At 43.9% G+C, this 22,468-nt stretch overlaps 1 protein-coding gene across 1 annotated transcript in view; it reads left to right on the top strand.

Moving 5' to 3' along the window:
- The window catches only part of LOC110522983 (neurocan core protein), a 201,490-nt gene that overhangs the window by 157,878 nt on the left and 21,144 nt on the right, over positions 1 to 22,468 (top strand). The window contains exon 11 of the mRNA XM_036978016.2: positions 12,613 to 12,726. Within this exon, the coding sequence (XP_036833911.1) occupies positions 12,613 to 12,726 (114 nt within the window). The remainder of the gene's footprint in view (positions 1 to 12,612; positions 12,727 to 22,468) is intronic.

Raw genomic sequence — 22,468 nt, 5'->3', positions numbered from 1 at the left:
AATGGTGGATGAAAGGGAGGGAGAGAGAGAGAGAGAAATGGTGGATGAGAGTGAGGGAGGGAGAGAGAGAGAAAAATGGTGGATGAGAGGGAGGGAGAGAGAGAGAAATGGTGGATGAAAGGGAGGGAGAGAGAGAGAGAGAAATGGTGGATGAGAGTGAGGGAGGGAGAGAGAGAGAGAGAGAAATGGTGGATGAGAGGGAGGGAGAGAGAGAGAGAGAGAAATGGTGGATGAGCAGGGGGGGAGAGAGAGAAATGGTGGATGAGAGGGAGGGAGAGAGAGAGAAATGGTGGATGAGAGGGAGGGAGAGAGAGAGAGAGAGAGAAATGGTGGATGAGAGGGAGGGAGAGAGAGAGAAATGGTGGATGAGCGGGGGGGAGAGAGAGAAATGGTGGATGAGAGGGAGGGAGAGAGAGAGAGAAATGGTGGATGATAGGGAGGGAGGGAGAGAGAGAGAAATGGCAGATGAGAGGGAGGGAGAGAAAGAGAGAAATGGTGGATGAGAGGGAGGGAGAGAGAGAGAGAAATGGTGGATGAGAGGGAGCGAGAGAGAGAGAAATGGTGGATGAGAGGGAGAGAGAGAGAGAGAGAAATGGTGGATGAGAGGGAGCGAGAGAGAGAGAAATGGTGGATGAGAGGGAGAGAGAGAATGGTGGATGAGCGGGAGAGAGAGAGTTACTGTATGTGAAATATGGACTCCTTACTCTCCCCAGACCTCGGCCAATAATGAAGTGATGACATCGTCTCTGCACGGCGGTTGCGGTGCGCTGCGTCTGAGACGTGTGTTGTAGTGGGGGGTTTTATTCCTACTCTTTGGAGGAATGGGGTTTCTGTGACTGCCATTGCTGCAAAGGGTGGGGGTTGGTGAGGGAGGATGTGTGTGTGTGTGTATGGTCGCTGCGCCAAACATCCTCAATGAACTTCTCTATCCCTGTATGGCAAATGGCGTCTGTCTGCCTTTGTCACATGACTTTACATTTTTCATCATTAAGACTTGAACCCAGACAGCAGCACAATTGTAGAGTAGGGAGAGAGAGTGTGTGGATGAGAGAGAGATGGTAGAAGTTCAAATATAACCAAGGAACATCTTTAATGCCGGTCTCTCTGACTGAGAGAAAGTCCTTGGTCATGATATTGATCCTTTCTTCGCCTCCTATCTTAGATTCTACTCTGTGGACTCTGACTCTGAGCCCAGTGGAGAAACCTGCTGGGAATCATTGGCGTGAAGATGTTGATTGAGTCTCAGATCTCATTTATAAAAGAGGGAGCAGTTTACTTTTTATTTGGCTCCGCGTTTACAAATTCCCCGGCTCGAATTGAAAGCATAAATCTTACCGTGGTGAAGTGGGGTTAAAATCCTTGTTGTAACGAAAACCCACGAGGGAGGTGGAGGGGGTTGATGGAGAACAGATATCATAAGTCCCACATGTCAGGCCAAGATTTACAGCTCTGTTGGTGATGGCACATCCGCCTTTTACAAGCCTATCACAAGACAAATAAACTCCTCTTCCTTTTGCTTTTTACAACTCAGAGTGGCCATGATGGGGGCTAGGAGACAGACGCCTTCGGCCAATCAGCAGGCTGTCTTGTGATCTGCATGTGTTACGAGTTAATTTACCAGTCAGGTTTTTGAGTACTGCGAGTTGTATCGTAAGAGAGGAAGAGTCGGAAGCTCTTTTTGCTCTTTCTAAAACAGCACAAAGGACATTTAGGCAAGTTTTCTGGGCAATGTATCAAACTGAAAACTCAGGGCATTATTCTTCTGTAACGCTCGTCGTCATAAGGAAGAGTGGACCAAAGCGCAGCGTGGAAAGTGTTCATGATCTTTATTGTCAAGAATCACTAGAACAAAAATAATTTATACAAAAACGAAAAGTTCCGTCAGGCACAGATACTAAACGGAAAACAACACCCCACAAAACCCAAACGGGAAATGGCAACATATATATGATCCCCATTCAGAGACAATGATAGACAGCTGCCTCTGATTGGGAAATACACGAGGCAAAAACAACAAAGAAATAGAAAACATAGATTCTCCCACCCGAGTCGCACCCTGACCTAACCAAACATAGAGAATAAATAAGGATCTCTAAGATCAGGGCGTGAAAACCTTCTCCTTTCCTATGTCATTCAGAGGTGTACAATGGGTATTTTGTTGTAACCTAGTGTGTAAATCACCCAAGGTGTGTTTGGTACCTACAGGCTACGTTTTCATCGTAGGGACTGTTAAACTGTATTTTGTGCAGAAGAAACATGCTGTGGACAATTATGAGGAAATCTCAGATTTATCACACTGGACCTAAAATGTGTTGAATTTATAGAACCAACGGAGTGGTTCTGTGACGCCCTGTCCAGCCATCAGAGCCCTTCCCCAGTGAGTATCCCTATACATTTCATGACTTGCAAACAGACGAGTGATGAAATTTCTGTGAGCTGCGGCCACGCCCGTTGTACGAAGGATCGCATCTCCTTGGAAACCAAACACCGATCAACAAAGACTTATCCTACCCAAACCGAAGAATCCTCCCAGAGGTCCTGCAGGAACGCACTGTTTGCATTCGAGACTAACTTACTGAGTTCACAATACATCCCAGGCTGGGATCGGAGAAAGAACGAGTATTTCTGTCTGTAATAAAGCTCTTTTGTGGGGGAAAACTCATTCTGATTGGCTGGTCCTGCCTCCCCAGTGAGTGGGCCTATGCCCTTTCAGGCTCACCAATGGTGCCCCTGTCCAGTCATGTGAAATCCACGGATTAGGGCTTAATGAGTTCATTTAAATTTACTGATTTCCTTCGATGAACTGTAGCTCTTTGAAATTCGAAATTGTTGCATGTTGCGTTTAGATTTTTGTTAAGTTACTGTATATTGTTGATAGTATTAACACTATAATGGTTAATGATAACTACTAACATGATAACCCTTAATGGTGCCCCTCATGGACTTGCCAAGTCTGCTCTCTCTCCTCTCTCTCTCTCTGGCGATTTCACACCCATCTCATCTGGGCTGAGACTGTACATTTGTCAATGGAACACCGGCCCAGTTTGTGTGGCTTCTCTCCCTCTCGCTCTCTCTCTCTCCCTCTCTCCCTCTCTTCTCTGCCAGCTGATGAACGAACTTCACAATCCTACAACTGGGTGCTCTTGGGGTCCTTGGGAACAGAGCATAGCTTCTAGGCTTCCAGGACTGCCTGTGTTGTCCTTGGGAGGAAGCCATAGAAGGCTGGGCAGCAGCCCCCCTCCACCATCCACCACCTGCCCCGACTACAGTCTATGCCCAGTTAGCCAGCTTGGCTGGGTGGACACTGAGTGGCCACTGAATGGGCTCTCTGGCTGCTCTCTGCTCTCCCTTGTTATGTCTGCTGTGTCTGGAGCTGGAAGAGATGGAGGGTAAACACTCCAGAGGCCAGGCCCAGCAGTATGTTTATATTTCTGCTTTGTTATTGTTAAGAGTCGAATGCTGTACTGCATGGGCGTCAGATTGAGCTGAGCCAAGCCAAGTCTTCTATGAAGGATTGTGCTATCATGGTACATTCTGCTCAGTGGTGGTCGGTGCCGTTTAAGATGAGGGATGATAAAAAAAAAAAATCATGAGCATGGCCTTATTTCTATTACAGCATATTGGATGACTGTCATTTATATTCCATTCACCCAGTTCAATGTAACATCGACAGGTTTTTCAACAGGATCGGCGCAATGAATACACCTCTGATCACAGTTCACTTTCATAGCAACCACATAAAAATACAAACAGCTTGTTGTATATATAATTCGTTCTCACATCTATCTATGCGCTCTCCTCCTCTCACCTTTTCCCATCACTTGTGGACTTCAGTGCACAACACATCAGCTGTCTGTGACAAGGCGAAAAAAAACATTCCAAGCCAAACCTTCATATCATGACCGCTAACCGCTACACACAGCCAACATCGTTGTCATGTCATAGTCAACATATCTACTAGAACTAAAGCATTAGTAAACCCACTACAATCATGCAGTGCAGAGTAGTCAGCAGCAAGCAGTTTAGCAGTTTCAGTGGCAGGCCTTGACTTGAAAGAGTTCCAGTGTTGGATAGCCATAGCAAACTATGTTTAAACCAGATGTTTGAGTAGGCTAAATCAACTAGCTGTATTCGATGCTAGCTAAGAAAGTGAAAGTGAAAAAATATATACTACAAAATATAGCAGCTATCTCTCTCTTGCTTCACCTTAATTTTGGAAGAAATTAATTTGTCTAAAACGTTTCAACTATTGTCTTTCTCCTTCTTTCAGTCAACTACTCACCACATTTTATGCACTGCAGTGCTAGCTAGCTGTAGCTTATGCTTTCAGTACTAAATTCATTCTCTGATCCTTTGTTTGGGTGGACAACATGTCAGTTAATTTTGCAAGAGCTCTTATAGGTTGAAGGACGTCCTCCAGAAGTTGTCATAATTACCGTGTAAGTCTATGGAAGTGGGTGAGAACCATGAGCCTCCAAGGTTTTGTATTGAAGTCAATATACCCAGAGGAGGACAGAAGCTAGCTGTCCTCCGGCTACACCATGATACTACCCTACAGAGTGCTGTTGAGGCTACTGTAGACCTTCATTGCAAAATAGTGTGTTGTTATAAATTATTTGGTGACATATGAATATATTTAGTATAGTTTTAACTGAAAAGGATAACTTTTTCATGAAAAATGAAATTCACTGAGGAGCCTCCACTGATTCTTCTGCATAGTCAGCTGAATGAATAAAGACTGTAAGAGTAGTCTAGGTCTGGAAGACAAGTAGAGGCCATCCACGTCGCTCCGGCCAAACGCCCTGCCCACTAGCACTTCTTCTCCGCTAGGAGTCTGGATTTGCTTTCCTACCTGACGTCTTGTAGAATGCGAACACATTCTGACCGTTCTGATTGCACATTCTGACCATTCTGATTGGTCCACAAAACCAATGGGTTGGGCCAGAACCGGCCTACACGAATAATGAATCACGTCATTGGCTTTGATACTCGTATTGGTTGTCGACGATCCAATCGCTGATGAATTTGTTTTGTACAATACCACTCATTTTGACGTGTGCACCAGCAACTTCTAGCATGGCAGTTTCAGCAATCAATAGAGCAGCATAATTTAATTCAAGATGACTCATCACACAAGAGTAGAAGAGGAAGTGATGAAGAAATCCTCTAGGGCACTGGTTCTCAAACCTCTCCTCGGAGACACTTAAATATTTCACAATTTTGTTTTCGCACTGAACTAGCTCACCTGATTCATTTAAAGGCTTGAATATTAGTTGACACATTGAAGCAGGTGTGCTAGCTCTCGAATAGATCAAATACATGGAACAGCTGGGGGTTCCCGAGTAGAGGTTTGAGAAACACTGCTCTAGGGTGTCAAATAATGTATTATAATTAGGGTTGTCACTCTCAATAGGGATGAATGAGTGGCCGGCTTTCAACCCTTCGGTACTCGACAGTATCACACTTCCTGATTACAAGAGAACAATTGCAGTACCAAAGAACCCAGCTGGAAGCCATGCTATAGTCATTTTCCTAATTATTGGCACTCAACCTTCAAATCAAAATCAAATTGTTTGCGTTATTGGTCACGTAGACAGTTTAGTAGATGTTATGGCGGGTTCAAAGAAATTTTTATGTTTCTAGTTCCTATCAATTAATGCAGTAAATTAGTAAGTCATCAAGCACACAATAATACAAAATAAAATAAAGACATAAATAGAATGTAAACATTATTAAAGCAACCAGTGTTCAATGACTAGGTATACTGAACAAAATGGAAACGCATCATGCAACAATTTCAAAGACTTTACTGAGTTAAAGTTCATAGAAGGAAATCAGTCAATTGAAATACAGTGCCTTGCGAAAGTATTCGGCCCCCTTGAACTTTGCAACCTTTTGCCACATTTCAGGCTTCAAACATAAAGATATAAAACTGTATTTTTTTGTGAAGAATCAACAACAAGTGGGACACAATCATGAAGTGGAACGACATTTTTCGGATATTTCAAACTTTTTTAACAAATCAAAAACTGAAAAATTGGGCGTGCAAAATTATTCAGCCCCTTAACTTTCAGTGTAGCAAACTCTCCAGAAGTTCAGTGAGGATCTCTGAATGATCCAATGTTGACCTAAATGACTAATGATGATAAATACAATCAACCTGTGTGTAACCAAGTCTCCGTATAAATGCACCTGCACTGTGATAGTCTCAGAGGTCCGTTAAAAGCGCAGAGAGCATCATGAAGAACAAGGAACACACCAGGCAGGTCCGAGATACTGTTGTGAAGAAGTTTAAAGCCGGATTTGGATACAAAAAGATTTCCCAAGCTTTAAACATTGATGTATTTACGATAGCTCTTTCACTCAAACCCAAACCCCTCTCTTTGTGTAACCAGCCGTCGTATCTGTTCCATCCACCAGGGACGTTTTCTTTATGACATAATAGGTCCATCAATGTATGATTCATTCTGTGTATATGATTAATTCGGGGTATGGTAGTTAGGTATTTAGTAAATAAATAATTAAACTCAATTTTGTATTGCTGATTCAACTTGTTAGCCGGGGTTCGTGAAGATAACCAAGAATTTACCACTTTCAGATGAGACTTAACAAGGTGACGATTAAATATTGACTGCTATGGATGTAAAAGATTACTAGGTCTTCAAGAGTTTATTCGGAAGATAACAGCTCTATAAAAATTATTTCGTGGTGCCTCGACTTTCTAGTTAATTATCTACCTGATTAGCTTAATCATGTAATATTAATTACAGAGAAATTATTTGATTGAATATCATGTCATATCACTTAATCCGGCATAGCCAAAGACACGACACATGTCTAGTGAGTATGCAGGCCATGGGGGAACTGGGACATTTTCAGCTTCCAGGTATTGTGTACAGATCCTTGCAACACGAGGAAGTGCATTATCATGCTGAAACATGAGATGATGGAGGTGGATGAATGGCATGACAATGGGCCTCATGATCTCGTCACGGTATCTCTGTACATTCAAATTGCCATCAATAAAATGCAATTGTGTTCATTGTCCATAGATTATACCTGCCCATACCATAACCCACCGCCACCATGGGGCAAACTGTTCTCAACATTGACATCGACAAACCGCTCACCCACACAACGCCATAAACCTGGTCCGCGGTTGTGAGGCCAGTTGGACGTACTGCCAAATTATCTGAAACGACGTTGGCACGACAATGGGTTTCTTATGGTAGAGAAATTAACATTCAGTTCTCTGGCAACAGCTCTGGTGGACATTCCTACAGTCAGCATGTCAATTGCATAATCCCTCAAAACTTGAAACATCTTTGGCATTGTGTTGTGACAAAACTGTACATTTTAGAGTGACCTTTTATTGTCCCCAGCACAAGGTGACCTGCGTAATGATCATGCTGTTTAATCAGCTTCTTGATATTCCACACTTGTCAGATGGATGGATTATCTTGGCAAATTAGTAATGTTCACTAACAGGGATGAAAACATTTCTGGGATCTTTTATCTCAGCTCATGAAACATGGGACCAACACTTTACATTTTGTGTTTATATTTTTGTACAGTGTACATAGGACAGTCCCTAAGTTGCAGGGTAGAGTACCCGGTGGTAGCCGGTTATTGACAGTGACTGAGAGGCATAGTAGGGTACTGGGCAGACTACTAGGCGAAGGCGATCTAGTGGTGACCTTCTAACAGATGGTAGCTGGATGAACAGGCAGTGGCTCGGGTGGCTGAACTCCTTGATAATCTTCTTGGTCTTCCTGTAGATGTCCTGGAGGGCAGGTAGTGTGCCCCCGGTGCATTGGGCTGACCGCTCCAGCTCTGAGGTAGCAGACGGTGCAATTGCCGTAGCAGGCGGTGATTGAGCTGTTGCACCTTCACCACGCTGTCGGTGTGAAGGGACCATTTCAGGACCTCAGTGATGTTCGCACCGAGGAACTTCTGGAGCTTCTGATCCTCTCCACTGCAGCTCCTTCGATGTAGACGGGGGATTGCTCTATCTGCCGTCTTCTGTAGTCTACGATCAGCTACATAATTTTGTTGACGTTGAGGGAGAGGTTACTTTCCTGGCACAGCTCCACCAAGACACTCCTCCTCTCTGTCGGCTGTCTTGTTGCTGTTGGTAATCAGACCTACCACTGTTGTGTCGTTAGCAAACTTGATGATTGAGTTGGAGATGTTCATGGGTGAACAGAGAGTAAAGGACGGGGCTGAGCATGCATCCCTATGTGTTGAGAATCAGTATGGCGTAGGTGTTGTCCACCTTTGGTCAGCTGGTCAGGAAGTTCAGGGTGCAGTTGCACAGAGAGGGGTTCAGACTCAGGTCCCTGAGCTTAGATGAGCTTGAAGGGCACTATGATATTGAAGGCTGAGCTGTAGTCGATGAACAGCATTCCTATATAGGTATTCCTCTTGTCCAGGTGGGATAGGGCAGTGTGGAGTGCCATTGAGATTGTGTCATCTGTGGATCTGTTGGGAAAGTATGCAAATTGGACTGGGTCTAGGGTTTCCGGCATGATGGTGTTGATGTGAGCCATGACCAGCCTTTCAAAGCACTTCATGGCTACCGAAGTGAGTGCTATGGGGCGGTAATCATTTAGGCATTTTACCTTCACTTTCTTGGGCACGGGGACTATGGTGGTCTGTTTGAAACATGTAGGTATTACAGACTCGGTCAGGGAGAGGATGAAAATGTCAGTGAAGACACTTGCCAGTTGGTCCACGCATGCTTTTAGTACACTTCCTAGTAATCCGTCTGGCCCAGGGGCTTTGCGTGATCACACAGTCGTCCGGAACAGCTGGTGCGCTCATGCATGCTTCAGTGTTGCTTGCCTTGAAGCGAGCATAAAAGGCATTTAACTTGCCTGGTAGGCTCCCGTCATTGGACAACTCGCGGCTGGGTTTCCCATTGTAGTCCTTAATATTTTTCAAGCCCTGCCACATCTGACGAGCATCAGAGCTGGTGTAGTAGGATTCAATCTTAGTCCTGTATTGACGCTTTGCCTGTTTGGTGGTTCATCTGAGGGCAGAGCAACATTCCTTATAAGTGTCCTGATTAGTGTCCCACTCCATGAAAGCAGCAGCTCTAGCCTTTAGCTCGGGGCAGATGTTGTCTGTAATTCATGGCTTCTGGTTTGGGTATGTACGTACGGTCACATTGGGGATGACGTCGTCAATGCACTTATTGATGAAGCCGGTGACTGAGGTGCTATACTCCTCAATGCCATTGGATGAATCCCGGAACATATAGACAAAGCTTGTAAGCAGGAATCATTAGGATATAATTATGGTCAGATTTTCCAAATGGAAGGCGAGGGAGAGCTTTGTATGCATCTCTGTGTGTGGAGTAAAGGTGGTCTAGAGTTTTTTTTCCTCTGGTTGCACATGTGACATGCTGGTATAAATTAGGTAAAACAGATTTAAGTTTGCCTGCATTAAAGTCCCTGGCCACTAGGAGCGCCACTTCTGGATGAGCATTTTCTTGTTTGCTTATGGCCTTATACTGTCGTAAGTGCGGACTTAGTGCCAGCATCGGTTTGTGGTGGTAAATAGACAGCTACGAATAATATAGATGAGAACTCTCTTGGTTGATAGTGTGGTCTACAGCTTCTCATGAGGTATTCTACCTCAGGCGAGCAATATCTTGAGACTTCTTTAATATTAGACATTGCGCACCAGCAGTTATTGACAAATAGATTCACACCCCCGCCCCGCATCTTACCAGGCGTAGCTGCTCTGTCCTGTCGATGCACGGAGAAGCCAGCCAGCCCTGTATTATCCGTGTCGTCATTCAGCCACGTCTCAGTGAAACATAAGATATTACAGCTATTAATGTTTCATTGGTCGGAAAGTCTTCATCGTAGATTGTCCCATTTTTTTCCAATGATTGCACATTGGCCAATAATACGGAGGGAAGTGGTGCTTTCCCTACTTGTCAGCAAATTCACCCCAAAAAGGCACCCCGCCCTCCTCCCCCTTTTCCTCTGTCTTTTCTTCACGCTGATGACGGGGATTTGGGCCTTGTCATGACAAAGCAGTATATCCTTCGCTTCAGACTCATTAAGAACTTCTTCTTCTGCAATCCCGTTAACGGATATGACAACAGCCAGTGAAAGTGCAGGGCGCCAAATTCAAAACAACAGGAATCTCATAACTAAAATTCCTTAAACATACATGTATCTTATAACGTTTTAAAGATAATCTTGTTTTTAATCCCACCACCGTGTCCGATTTTTCAAATAGGCTTTACAGTGAAAGCACCACAAACGATTATGTTAGGTCATCACCAAGCCAAAGAAAAACTTTGCCATTTTGCCATTTTTCCTGCCAAAGAGAGGAGTCACAAAAAGCACAAATAGAGATAAAAAATTGTCACTAACCTTTGATGATCTTCGTCAGATGACACTCATAGGACTTCATGTTACACAATACATGTATGTTTTGTTTGATAAAGTTCATATTTATATAAAAACATCTGAGTTTACATTGGCACGTTACGTTCACTAGTTCCAAAAACATCCAGTGATTTTGCATAGCCATATCGATTCAACAGAAATACTCATCATAAATGTAGATGATAATACAAGTTATACACATGGAATTATAGATATACCTCTCCTTAATGCAACCGCTGTGTCAGATTTCAAAAAAACTTTATCGAAAAAGCAAACCATGCAATAATCTGAGACGGCGCTCAGAAAAATAATCAAATTAGCCGCCATGTTGGAGTCAACAGAAACCAGAAATCACATTCTAAATATTCCCTTACCTTTGATGATCTTCATCCGAATGCACTCCCAGGAATCGCAGTTTCACAAAAGATGTTTGATTTGTTCGATGATGTCCGTTATTTATGTCCAAGTAGCTACTTTTGTTAGCGCGTTAGGTACACATATCCAAACGCTCGTGCATTACTTTGGACAAAAACTTCAAAAAGTTATATTACAGGTCGAAGAAACATTTCAAACTAAGTATAGAATCAATCATTAGGATGTTTTTATCATAAATCTTCAATAAATTACCAACCGGAGAAATCCTTTGTGTCTAGAGGAGCAATGGAACGCAGGGCAATATCATGTGGAAAGTGCATGACCAGGAAATGTCTCTCTGTCTGTAACCTGACTCATTCAGCTCTTATTCAGTCCCACAACACAGTAGAAGCCTCATTCATTCATATCCCACTGTGAATTCAATAGGGCCTTGGTTGAAAATCGACCAACCTCAGATTTCTCACTTCCTGTTTGGATTTCTTCTCAGGTTTTTGCCTGCCATATGAGTTCTGTTATACTCACAGACATCATTCAAACAGTTTTAGAAACTTCAGAGTGTTTCTATCCAATAATAATAACAATATGCATATATTAGCAACTGAGACTGAGGAGCAGGCCGAAAGGTGCCACCTCTGGGCACCTTTCATCCAAGCTACTCAATACTGCCCCTGCAGCCATAAGAAGTTAAAGAAAATATCTTTGTCCAGTTTGAGGTGAGTAATCGCTGTCCTTATGTCCAGAAGCTCTTTTCGGTAATAAGAGAAGGTAGCAGCAACATTATGTACAACATGAGTCACAGACAATGTGAAAAAACAAACAAAATAGCACGGTTGGTTAGGAGCCCGTAAAACGGGAGCCATCCCCTCTGGCGCCATTATATATCAATGAGGATTCTTACAGACTCCGAGAACCATAAAAAACGTGATCGCTGTTTTACCACATACCCGTCTCCTTCCCCCTCGCCCGGGCCCCCAAGATACACTCAGATGTTCTGAGGGCAAAGGATGCTGGGACACCAGCTGTGGATTTAATGATTTTGCCCCCAGGCCTCAGATCAGAAGTGAGAGAAATATAATTCTGTCTCTACATAGAGAGGAGAGCCATGACCTCAAAACGCCTCCGCAAAGTGTGCGTGTGTGCGTGTGCGTGTGCGTGTGCGTGTGCATGCGTAAGTGCGCATGCTTTCCTGTTAAACTTTGAGTTTGTTCATCTGTATCATAGACACCTGCAGCAATTTTACATAAATACAGTACTGTATGTGTCACTACAAATCTATACATATTCATTCTAGCATGATTGCGTGGGTGTAAATATCTAAATATCAAACAAATCCAACATCAAACTGCCTCCTCCCTGGATCCTATCCCTGCCTGTGGAGCCTAGAACCTGTCCAGGTTTGACAGCAGAGTGTGAAGCACATCCTGCATGCGCATCACAATTAGCATCAAGCGCTCCACTGCTTCTCCGCCTACTTATTGATGGACTGCTGAGTCAATGCTTTTAATTACAACTACTCTAAACAGCTCAGATCTCTCCGAAAAGTTAGATCTCTGTTGGTTCTCTGGTCGGATGGGTAAGTGATAGTGGCAGGCAATTTGTGCCATGTCCTGTGACTCCGGTGTTGTAACTGATCCTGTCTCCTCGTGTATGCTTGTCTCCTTGTGTCCCCTTGGTCGTATTCATTAGGTCATGCAACGCTTTCAAAAGTTTGGAAAAAGAAAATGAGCGTTTCTTATTAGATAAGCCCAGGTGGTCGCTCCCTGTTTCAGTCTGTTGTCTTTAGTTTGGTGCCTAATGAGCACGTCCCTTGTGTCTCCTTTTTACCTGACAGACATCGACGACTGCCAGTCCAACCCGTGTCAGAACGGAGGCACCTGCATCGATGAGATCAACTCCTTCGTGTGCCTGTGTCTGCCCAGCTACGGTGGAGCCACGTGTGAGAAAGGTAACGTTTTTATCACGTAACACCTCTGTCGTTAACCCACATCCCCGGGGAAAGGAGGAAGTGGTTGAAATGTATCAGTGCAGAAGCTTATGACAGAACACCTGTTCTCAGCTGGAGGAAGAATCCCTAGTGGGTATGAATGCAGCTACACCACTTCAAAATTATAAACATTATTTTTGCGCTTCCATTACATGAAAGCAGTCACATTGCCCTCAAACAGAATTGTCTGACAATCACAATACTAGACAGAGGTTTGTTTAAAGCACTGAGAGAAATACAGAGTGAGAGTGGGAAAGGAGAGAGGGAGAGTAGGAAAGCTAGAGATGGACAAGGTGTGTGGAAAGAGGAATGGGGCCCAGAGAGAGGGTCCATAGCCCCTCCATTCCGAGCCCTACGCCACGTACCCCTGCCACAACCACAGCACTCATACAGATGAGATATTGAAGAGGCTATGGACCCTGGCTTCTCCCTTCACATGTGATCTCACTCACTCACTCACTCACTCACTCACTCACTCACTCACTCACTCACTCACTCACTCACTGACTGCTCTGATTCTGGGGGTTTTCCTCAATGTGCCTGTGTCTGCCCAGCTACGTTGGAGCCACGTGTGAGAAAGGTAACGTTTTTATCACGTAACATCTCTGTCGCTAACCCACATCCCCGGGGAAAGGAGGAAGTGATTGAAATGTATCAGTGCAGAAGCTTATGACAGAACCCCTGTTCTCAGCTGGAGCCCCTCAAGGAGGAAGAATCCCTAGTGGGTATGAACGCAGCTACACCACTTCAAAATTATAAACGTTATTTTGCGCTTCCATTACATGAAAGCAAGTCTAGGAAAGATAGCCAGCCACATAGCCCTCAAACAGAATTGTCTGATAATCACAATACTTTAGAAGGTGGTTTCTTTGAAGCACTGACAGAAAGACAGAGTGATAAAGGAAAGAGATGGTGAGGTGGTGAGGAAGGTGAGAAAGGTGAGAAAGGTGAGAAAAAATATAAATAAATCAAAAGGTAGGGAGAATAAGCTATGGTCCATAAATAGACCTGGACAGTGGACTAATGCATATTTACCACAGTAGAAGCCCAACGTCTGGTAACTGTATCCCAGCTCCCTCTTCCTGCAGAGCTCTTTCAGGGTAATGGGCCTTTACAAATCTAACTGCAGCGAGAGAGGGAAAGAAAGAAAGAAAGTTAAAGATGGGCAAGATGTGTGGAAAGAGGAAGGAAGGAGGATGGGTCCCAGCGAGAGAGAGAAACAACAAAAAAAGGACAGTGGTGTGTGTGCGCGCATGTGTGCGTGTCTGTGTGTGTGGAGCCTAGTCAGTTACGTGTGTGTGGAGATGGACAGACAAGTGCCAGTGAGGCGTAGAGGGTTGAGGCTCAGTGAGTGTGTGTGTGATTGCTCTGCTAGAGCGAGACTGGCCTCTTCACCAGGACCTCCCCTCCAATCAGAGCCCTACGCCACGTGCCCCTCACCAGCCTGCCTGCCACACCAGAGCACTCATACAGATGAGCTATTGAAGAGGCGATGGACCCTGGCATACACACACACACACTCTCGCTCTCTCTCTCTCTCTCTCTCTCACACACACACACATACACACACTGCTCCGACTCACGGTGCAGCGAGAACCCTGCTGTGTAGCTATCGTCATGGTTGACTTGGAGCAGCAGGCTTGAGAGGAGAGGAGAGGCTGTGGCTGCCATCCTTCTCTCGCCGCTTAATAAGACCACACATAAATGATTCAACCCTGAAGAGAGGAGATCGCAGCCCTCTCCTATTTGAATGTCATTCATAAGGAAAACCTTGAACCATGAGCATGGAACTAAGTAGACGAGAACTCTGACAGATACTTTACGATACTATAAAGAAGGCGCTAACATTCTATAATGAAGTACTCAAGAATACTGAAAGGATCGTTTATAGTATTGCCTCTTTTGAGATGGTAATATCCCCTTTTAAATGTAAGGCAATCAATCTCTCTTTCACTGAAGTGCCTTAACCTAACTACCCCTATCAAGTTCATGTTCAGCCATGTCATTCTTCCCTGTAATACGATCCAAGGCCTGCTGCCTGTCCCCAACCCTTCATCCCAGCTCCTCTGGTCCTTTGATGCTCCTGCTTCCCTCCCTCCCTCCCCCTCCCTCCTCCTCCCCCTCTTCCAGGCCCTCCAGACAGTTTCCATGGAGACCACCGCAGGGAGTCATATAGATTCCTCCAAACTCGTTGTCCAATGACCATGTCACATCGCCGTGCAGTGCACAGCCCATCACAGACGGGAGAGAGGGGAGAGAGACTGTTTGTTGTACCTGTACTATACTCTACTGTATATACACTACATGACCAAAATATGTGGACACCTGCTCGTCAAACTTCTCATTCCAAAATCATGGGCATTAATATGGAGTTGCTACCCCCTTTTCTGCTACAACAGCCTCCACTCTTCTGGGAAGGCTTTCTACTAAATGTTGGAACATTGCTGCAGGGACTTGCTTCCACTCAGCCACGAGCATTAGTGAGGTCGGGCACTGATGTTGGGACAGGCCTGGCTCGCAGTCTGTGTTCCAATTGATCCCATAGGTGTTCGATGGGGTTGAGGTCAGGGCTCTGTGCAAACTAGTCAAGTTCTTCCACACAGATCTCTACAAACCAGTTCTGTGTGGACCTCACTTTGTGCACAGGGGCATTGTTATGCTGAAACAGGAAAGGGCCTTCCCCAAACTGTTGCCACAAACTTCCACTCAGCCACGAGCATTAGTGAGGTCGGGCACTGATGTTGGGACAGGCCTGGCTCGCAGTCTGTGTTCCAATTGATCCCATAGGTGTTCGATGGGGTTGAGGTCAGGGCTCTGTGCAAACTAGTCAAGTTCTTCCACACAGATCTCTACAAACCAGTTCTGTGTGGACCTCACTTTGTGCACAGGGGCATTGTTATGCTGAAACAGGAAAGGGCCTTCCCCAAACTGTTGCCACAAAGTTGAAAACACAGAATCATCTAGAACGTCATTTTATGCTATAGTGTTAAGATTTCCCTTCACTGGAACTGTAAAACAGCCCAGACCATTATTCCTAATCCACCATACTTTACAGTTGGCACTATGCATTCGTTCTCCTGGCATCTGCCATACCCAGATTTGTTTGTTGGACTGCCAGATGGTGAAGTGTGATTCATCACTCCAGAGACAGTGTTTCCACTGCTCCAATAGCGGTGAGCTTTCACCACTCCAGCCGCCGCTTGGCATTGCGCATGGTGATCTTTGGCTGCTCGGCCATGGAAACCCATTTCATGAAGCTCCCGATAAACAGTTCTTGTGCTGACATTGTTTCCAGAGGCAGTTTGGAACTCTGTAGTGCTTCAGCACTTGGCAGTCCCGTTCTGTGAGCTTGTGTGGCCTGCCACTTTGGGGCTGAGCCGTTGTTGCTCCTAGACATTTCCACTTCACAATAACAGGACTTACAATTTTACCAGGGCAGCTCTAGCAGGGCAGAAATTTGACAAATTTACTCATTGGAAAGGTGGCATCCTATGACGGTGGCATGTTGAAAGTCACTGAGCTCTTTAGTAAGGCCATTCTACTGCCATTGTTTGTCTGTGGACATTGCATGGTTGTGTGCTTGATTTTATACACCTGTCAGCAACGGGTGAGGCTGAAATAGCCAAATCTACTAATTTGAAGGGGTGTCCAGATACTTTTGTATATATAGTGTAGCATATTGTATCACCGTCACATGGTGCTAGCCTTCTAAACTGGGACCTCATTATCAGTTCATACTGCAGATTCTTTATGTCTGTCTTTCTGTCTCAGTCCCCCCTCTCTCTCTCGCTCTCAATCTTTTTTCTCTCTCTCTCCTCTCGTTCTTTCTCATCCTCACACCTTTTCATGTTTCCATCCTGAAGCAAAACCATTCCCACCCTTCTGTTTACTTCAAACCTCTCTTTCTCTCTCTCTCCCTCTGTCTTTCTCTCTCTCTCTCTCTCTCTCTCTCTCTCTCTCTCTCGCTCTTTCTCCACAACAGCATCCTGCCAGAGAAAGTCCTGTTGTGCTGTCACAGCGAATCTGCCGTGTGTTAGCATTAGTCACGTCTTTATACATTAATAAAAGCTCTGTCACAGAGTTTCATCTGTTCCCTGTGTACGGCAGTATAGTCTCTGGTCTGAGAGCTTTTGGTGCTATTGAGTGTTAACACGCACACACACAAATACTAGGCCCACCCGCCCACACACACACACACACACACACACACACACACACACACACACACACACACACACACACACACAGGCACGCACACACTCACTGTGGATTCATGTTGCTCTCTATGCCCGCCATCCCAACTCCAAAGCTTCTCCCACTCACTGCTTACTTCAGCAGAAACGACACATGGAAGAAATCCTTCACATACAGACAACACCACCAGCAACAGGCTTTCTTCACTGGTGTTCCCTGTGATGGGAAAACTCACAATCTACACAACTCCTACCAACTAAGTTATTGTAGTACTGAAGTAATAGTTCTCAATAACATAGACAGAGTTTGAACAACAACCACATAAAGAGCATCCCAATCCCCAGGTGATAAATCGCCCCCCCCCCAGAACAAATAAGTAGATACATTGAAAATAAAGCCTGTTAAAGTATTGTGCTCCAGCTATTTAATCCCAGGGCTTGTCGTTGTGGACTGACATACTGCTGCCTTTATCGAGAATGCGCACTCCTCACGTGCTGCTTTAACTCAGAGAGCCTACTGGAGAATGCTACTGCTTTGCCAATGTTTTCTCCTCCTCCTTCTCTTTGCTTGCCTGCTTTTCCATCAGTTGCATAAATATTTATTCAGCGTTAGGAGAAGTTAGCGAGGAATGTTGTCTGATAAAGGTGTTAAATCCTCCTGTGTGTTGTGTAGCTGGTGGCAGTGATTAATGCCAGGCTAACGGTATTGTAGAGAGAAGGAGAGGAGGACTTAAACACCAACGCTAAAACTAAACACTCGCGTCTGTAGGAAGAAGCCTGGAAAATAAATATGTATTCCTACCTCTCTGTCTCTCTCTCGGTCTCTCTCTATTTCCCTCTTCCTGTCTCTCTACTTCCCTCTTCCTGTCTCTCTATTTCCCTCTTCCTGTCTCTCTATTTCCCTCTTCCTGTCTCTCTACTTCCCCCTTCCTGTCTCTCTATTTCCCTCTTCCTGTCTCTCTACTTCCCTCTTCCTGTCTCTCTATTTCCCTCTTCCTGTCTCTCTACTTCCCTCTTCCTGTCTCTCTATTTCCCTCTTCCTGTCTCTCTACTTTCCTCTTCCTGTCTCTCTATTTCCCTCTTCCTGTCTCTCTACTTCCCTCTTCCTGTCTCTCTATTTCCCTCTTCCTATCTCTCTACTTCCCTCTTCCTGTCTCTCTATTTCCCTCTTCCTGTCTCTCTATTTCCCTCTTCCTGTCTCTCTACTTCCCCCTTCCTGTCTCTCTATTTCCCTCTTCCTGTCTCTCTACTTCCCTCTTCCTGTCTCTCTATTTCCCTCTTCCTGTCTCTCTACTTCCCTCTTCCTGTCTCTCTATTTCCCTCTTCCTGTCTCTCTACTTTCCTCTTCCTGTCTCTCTATTTCCCTCTTCCTGTCTCTCTACTTCCCTCTTCCTGTCTCTCTATTTCCCTCTTCCTATCTCTCTATTTCCCTCTTCCTGTCTCTCTACTTCCCTCTTCCTGTCTCTCTACTTCCCTCTTAATTTCCTTCTTTATGTTTCTTCTTCCACTTCTTCTTCGTCGTCGTCTTCGCCTCTCTCGCTATCTGCCCCCTCTCTCACGCTATCTCTCTCTCATTCTCTTGTTTCTCTTTTAATTCAGTCCTTGCCAACCCTATAGCTATATTGCACATACTGCACATACTACAGGTAACTGCCATAAATAATGGAAACACTTGAGTAAATTAGGGATATAAAGTATATTGAAAGCTGGTGCTCCCACACAGGTGTGGTTCCTGAGTTAATTAAGCAATTAACATCCCATCATGCTTAGGGTAATGTATAAAAAAGCTGGGCTGGCCATTATTTTGACTACCATGTCTATGCCCCCATAGGATGACAATGTCCCCATCCACAGGGAACGAGTGGTCATGGTTTGACGAGCATGAAAAACTGTCTTACAGTAGTCACCAGATCTCAACCCAATTGAACACTTATGGAAGATTCTGGAGCAGCGCTTGAGACAGCATTTTCCACCACCATCAACAAAACTAACCCTCCAATAGAGTTCCAGATATTTGTAGAATCTATGCCAAGATGCATTGAAGCTGTTCTGGCTCGTGGTGCCCCAACACCCTATTTAGACACTTTATGTGGGTGTTTCTTTTATTTTGGCATTTACCTGTATATTTCCATGACCCATTTGTGTTGTACTGTATTCGGCTCATAAAGCAGACTTGTGTGTAACTCCCTGTGTGCAGATGCTTTATGCATCACATATTTATAGCAGCAGTTTATGACACACTGTAATCAGACAGTAGGGCTTAGGTACTGTAAGCAGCTTTTAGGTAGCAGCTACTTTACACTACTTTACAGTCTGTATTGCTTTGATGACTGCAACTAAAAAAAAGTGTTAACTGTAGCCATTTATTTCCCTTTATAGTTTACACTAGTCTCAACGTCAACAGTGAAGAGGTGACTCCGGGACGCTGGCCTCCTAGGCAGAGTTCCTCTGTCCAGTGTCTGTGTTCTCTTGCCCATCTTAATCTTTTATTTTTATTGGGCAGTCTGAGATATTACTTTTTCTTTGCAACTCTGCCTAGAAGGCCAGCATCCCGGGGTCGCCTCTTCACTGTTGACGTTGAGACTGGTGTTTTGTGGGTACTATTTAATGAAGCTCCCAGTTGAGGACTTGTGAGGCATCTGTTTCTCAAACTAGACACTCTAATGTACTTGTCCTCTTGCTCAGTTGTGCACCAGAGCCTCCCACTCCTCTTTCTATTCTGGTTAGAGCCAGTTTGCGCTGTTCTGTCAAGGGAGTAGTACACAGTGTTGTACGAGATCTTCAGTTTCTTGGCAATTTCTCGCATGGAATAGCCTTCATTTCTCAGAACAAGAATAGACTGACGAGTTTCAGAAGAAAGTTATTTGTGTCTTGCCATTTTGAGCCTGTAATCTAACCCACAAATGCTGATGCTCCAGATACTCAAATAGTCTAAAGAAGGCCAGTTTTATTGCTTCATTAGTCAGCAAAACAGTTTTAACATAATTGCAAAATGGTTTTCTGATCAATTAGCCTTTTAAAATGATCAATTAGCCTTTTAAAATTATTCACTTGGATTAGCTAACATAAAATGTCATTGAAACACAGGAGTGATGGCTGCTGATAATGGGCCTAGATATTCCATAATAAAATCAGCCGTTTCCAGCTGCACGAGTCATTTACAAATTAACGAATTCTACGCTGTATTTCTGATCAATTTGATGTTATTTTAATTGACAAAAAATGTGCTTTTCTTTCAAAAACAAGGACATTTCTAAGTGACCCCAACATTTTGAACGGTAGTGTGTGTATACAGTTGAAGTCGGAAGTTTACATACACTTAGGTTGGAGTCATTAAAACTCGTTTTTCAACCACTCCACAAATTCCTTGTTAACAAACTATAGTTTGGCAAGTCGGTTAGGACATCTACTTTGTACATGACACAAGTAATTTTTCCAACAATTGTTTACAGACAGATTATTTCACTTATAATTCACTGTATCACAATTTCGGTGGGTCAGAAGTTTACATACACTATGTTGACTGTGCCTTTAAACAGCTTGGAAAAATCCAGAAAATGAAGGCATGGCTTTAGAAGCTTCTGATAGGCTAAATGACATCATTTGAGTCAATCGGAGGTGTACCTGTGGATGTATTTCAAGGCCTACCTTCAAACTCAGTGTCTCTTTGCTTGACATCATGGGAAAATCAAAAGAAATCAGCCAAGACCTGAGAAAAAAATTGTAGACCTCCACAAGTCTGGTTCATCCTTGGGAGCAATTTCCAAATGCCACGTTCATCTGGGAATGTAATGAAATAAATGAAAGCTGAAATAAATCAGCTAATATTATTCTGACATTTCACATTCTTACAATAAAGTGGTGATCCTAACTGACCTAGAACAGGGAATTTTTACTAGGACTAAATGTCAGTAATTGTGAATAACTGAGTTTAAATGTATTTGGCTAAGGTGTATGTAAACTTCCGACTTCAACTCTCTATATATTATTTTTTTGTTGGACATAAAAGACTGTAAAAACACCAGGAAATCAGCTCCAAGTCATTTGAGATATAAGAAATCTGTTCCCAAGTATTCCCACGCATAATAGACACGTGGTCGTATACAAATGTAAGCAGGGTTTGGAATGATTATGTTTTAGTCAAACATATCTGTTTGTGGTCTTCTTGTGGTCAATTTGCAGTCTACAAATGATTTGTAACATCCGCTCAACAACAAAAAATCGGCCTGCAGCTGAATTGATACTGAACAAAAATATAAACGCAACATTTAAAGTGTTGGTCCAATGTTTCATGAACTGAAATAAAAGATCCCATACATTTTCCTTATGCACAAAAAGCTTATTTAGCTCAAATTTTGTGCACAAATTTGTTTACATCCTTTTTAGTGATTATTTCTACTTTGCCAAGATAATCAATCCACCTAACAGGAGTGGCATATTAAGAAGCTGATTAAACAGCATGATCGTTGCACCTTGTGCTGGGGACAATAAAAGGCCACTCTAAAATGTGCAGTTTTGTCACACAACACAATGCCACAGATGTCTCAAGTTTTGAGGAAGCATGCAATTGGCACGCTGACTGCAGGAATGTCCACCAGAGCTGTTGAATTGAATGTTCATTTCTCTACGATAAGCCACCTCCAACGTTGTTTCAGAGTTTGGCAATACGTCCAACTGGCCTCACAACCACAGATCCCGTATAACCACGCCAGCCCAGGACCTCCCATGTCGCAAGGATCTGTACACAATTCCAGAAAGCCTGCATACCAAACATTTCACCCATTGAACATGTTTGGGATGCTCTGGAATGAGATGTACAACAGTATGTTACAGTTCCCATCCATATCCAGCAACTTCACACAGCCAGTCTCTTCTTATTATTGGGTGCCTTTACTAGTATTTTCTTTGCATCAATTCAACCATGAAGGCCTGATTCACGCAGTCTCCTCTCAACAGTTGACGTTGATGTGTGTCTGTTACTTGAACTCTGTGAAGCATTTATTTGGGTTGCAATTTCTGAGGCTGGTAACTCTAATGAACTTATCCTCTGCAGCAGAGGCTACTCTGGGTCTTTCTTTCCTGTGGCGGTCCTCATGAGAACCAGTTTTATCATAGCGCTTAATAGTTTTTGTGACTTCACTTGAGGTGACTGACCTTCATGTCTTAGAGTAATGATAGACTGTCGTTTGTCTTTGCTTATTTGAGCTGTTCTTGTCATAATATGGACTTGGTCTTTTACCAAATAGGGCTATCTTCTGTATACCACCCCTACCTTGTCACAACACAACTGATTGGCTCAAATGTATTAAGGAAAGAAATTCCACAAATGAACGTTTAACAAGGCACACCTGTTAATTGAAATGCTTTCCAGGTGACTACCTGGAATGCCAAGCGTGTGTAAAGCTGTCATCAAGTGTGGCTACTTTGAAGAATGCCAAATATAAAATACGTTTTGATAAGTTGAACACTTTTTTGGTTACTACATGATTCTATGTGTAGTAACACATGAT

This window comes from Oncorhynchus mykiss, chromosome 5, assembly GCF_057628025.1.
Source record: "Oncorhynchus mykiss isolate SJ-2025 chromosome 5, ASM5762802v1, whole genome shotgun sequence".
In the NCBI taxonomy this organism is placed as follows: Eukaryota; Metazoa; Chordata; class Actinopteri; order Salmoniformes; family Salmonidae; genus Oncorhynchus; species Oncorhynchus mykiss.
Note: the sequence above shows the minus strand (reverse complement) of the source record. Positions and strands in the feature narration are given on the sequence as shown.